A 2,959-nucleotide genomic window follows, 5' to 3' on the forward strand; every position below is an offset into this window, starting at 1 on the left:
AAAAAAAAAAAAAAAAAAAAAAAAAAAAAAAAAAAATTCGGTAGTATACTAGGTTTTTGAGTGGATGAATGAACAACTACCCTATGCTTTATGGAAGTTATATTCAAGTCATAGGGACAGATGATAAGTAATTAAAGTAGTAACAGATTGTAGTAAGCGATAGGGAAGAAATAAAATATTTAAAAAAATGGAAAACTTGTAGGGCTCAGGATCTATTTAAGATTGGTGGATTAAGAAACATCTGTCTGAGAAGGTGGCATCAGTCAAGACCGGGAAGAAGATGAGAAGGAGCCCGAATGTCCTACTCAAGAACAGCTGATGAGAAGAGTAAGATCAAAGCCCTAAGACAGATAAGAGGTTGAAGTGTTTGTAAGTAAAAAAATACCAGAGGGTCTGGAGCAAAGGAGAGGGGAGTCAATGGAGAATACAGTACACGACTCAGCAAAAATAGGAAATGAACTATTAATACACACAACGGCATGGATGAAACATTATACTGAGCCAAAAATGGCAGACTCAAATAATGTATCATGTATACTTCTATTTATGTACAGTTCTAGTACCATCAAAATTCATCTATTGTGAAAAAAACTCAGATCAAGGTTTTTCTGGTTGGGATGGAGAAGAGCTGATTGAGTACAAAGGGGCAGGGGAAATAAGCGATGGAAACATCTTGATTGAGGATCTAGTGGCTATGCAGGTGTTAGAACTCATCAAATTGTGTATTAAAATATTTACATTTCATTGTTGTAAGTTTCAGAGTAATAAAACTAATTTCAAAAAGAGAGAGAGTCTCACATTGATTAATTTGCTGATAAAGGGGTCACGATCCCTTGAACTTTAAAATTTGAAAGTATCAAAATGCTCCTTTAGAATGCCCATTCTTTTCTTGGAGCATTTCCAGGTTTCTCCCAGAAGAAGCAAATGTGTTCCCACTTCCTCTCAAAACACCTTCATCTGATGTTGCTTATAGTAACATAAGAGCCTGAATTCTAGACTTTGGTAGGAAACAGTGGCGAGGAGGTTAACCAATCTGGTGCAGTGATTGAAAAGGAAACATGCTTTTAAAAACAGTTAATAAAGTTAACTTAAAAGAAAATTAATGTTAAAATATGGTATTAATATTTCTAATGACTTTCCCACCACCTTAAACCATACAATATGCTATCTTCAGGAGAGAATTTTCTTTCTCATTCTTTTTCAGAAACTTAATTCTGAAATCCATTGTCCTCAGGGAATCAGCAAATTTTGAAGAGAGGCCAACACTTCAACTCGCCTAATTTTCATTATTAGCAGTCTCAAAAAGTCATCCAGCAGCCCTTTAGAATCTAGATTTTCAAGCTTCTGGAATATTAATCTGTTCCACAGTCCCTTGTCCTCTCACATTGTCCACTCCCCTAAGCTTTGGCACTGCATTAACATTTTCTGTATGCTTTTGTTGTTATTTTAGTAATTTTTTTCTTATATTAAAATTAAATTTCTTCCAATTGAGGCTAATTTTGAAAAATATGCTAAGATTAAAGAAAAATGAAAATGCCACAAATTTTGCTATTCTGAGCAGCTATTATTAGCATTTGGATGTATTTCCTGAATCTTCTTCTGCACACTTGAATTCCTTTTTAGAATTGACATCAAGCCCTATGGGCAACTTTCAAAAAAAAATTTAATATTATATCTTGACGACTTTTCTTTTTTCTTTTTTGTCTTTTTTCCGTGTCCGGCAACGGATTGCAACCCTCAGTGTTGCCCCCGTACCGGACCGGGGACCGGCGACGGGATCGCAAGCCTCGGCGTTGCTCAGAAGGCCACAAAGAGGCCATATGCACGATTCACTCTCGTATCAGCACACACCAACTTCAGCACAGCCATGTGCTCACAGTATGACTGGGGGATGACCTGGTTGGGGCAGAAGGGCATCCTGGAGACCATGAAGCAGAAGGGGCTGACCCACAGCAGCCCTCTCATCATCACAACCGCCCCCAGTTTGATCACTACAGATGGCGTCAGGATACTAGAGTGCCTGAGTGGGAAGCAGATAGCCACATAGCGGTCCAAGGCCATGGCCATGAGCACCCCAGACTCCACAGAAGAAAAGGCATGGATGAAGAACACCTGGATGAGGCAGGCATGGTATTCAATCTTGTGAGCTTGAAACCAGAATATAGCCAACATTTTAGGTTGGGTGGAGGAGGAGAGGACCAGGTCAGTGACTGACAGCATGGCCAGAAAGAGGTACATGGGCTCATGCAGGGTGTGGTCCGTTCGGATTATGTGAAGGACAGTGATATTGCCAACTACAGCCAAAGCATACATAGCACAGAACGGAAAAGCAATCCAAAATTGGGAATTCTCCAGTCCTGGGATTCCAAGCAGGATGAAGAACACAGGATGAGAAGAGCTGTTCCCTGATGCCAACATCACGGGACAGTTAATAGGTTCTCCACTGGGAAGGTATTCTACTCTCTGCAGATGATAACAATCAAAGCTATTATTATTGTGACTTATAAGTCTCTTGGATGCATCAATTAGTTAGCAGAGCAATTGAGTTTAATGAGAAACTGAAATAATTTCAACTGTTTTAATAAATAAAATTTTTCAACTTGAAATTATGCTGCTCTTTATTTTTTATTCATATTTATGTCATTCAAAATGCTGTTAGAACATACTAGCTGTAAGTGTAATATTTTTTAAGAATAAATATTTTTCCTGAAATAGAATCTGCTAAGGGAAAACTATCTTGAAAAATAATGTCATGATTTTTTTCCTGTTCTTTAGAACTGACAGCTGATATGTTTAACCTTTCCATAGGTCATTTTTATCCCTCCATTAAACCCCTAGGGCAACTCTTCAGCATAGAAAGCCAGTATGGCCTAAAGACCCACAGCAATTTATGTAGTGATGTTGAGTAGATTCTTACAGTAGAACAGTTATCATGAGGGTTGGGTCTGGAAGATAACCA

At 38.3% G+C, this 2,959-nt stretch overlaps 1 protein-coding gene across 1 annotated transcript in view; it reads right to left on the reverse strand.

Moving 5' to 3' along the window:
- The window catches only part of LOC103604932 (olfactory receptor 52R1-like), a 7,665-nt gene extending 5,247 nt beyond the window's left edge, over window positions 1-2,418 (reverse strand). The window contains exon 1 of the mRNA XM_008589509.1: window positions 1,802-2,418. Within this exon, the coding sequence (XP_008587731.1) occupies window positions 1,802-2,418 (617 nt within the window). The remainder of the gene's footprint in view (window positions 1-1,801) is intronic.
- Window positions 2,419-2,959: the final 541 nt, after the last annotated feature.

The sequence above is a fragment of the Galeopterus variegatus genome, unplaced genomic scaffold (genome assembly GCF_000696425.1).
Source record: "Galeopterus variegatus unplaced genomic scaffold, G_variegatus-3.0.2 Scaffold5489, whole genome shotgun sequence".
Classification (NCBI taxonomy): domain Eukaryota; kingdom Metazoa; phylum Chordata; class Mammalia; order Dermoptera; family Cynocephalidae; genus Galeopterus; species Galeopterus variegatus.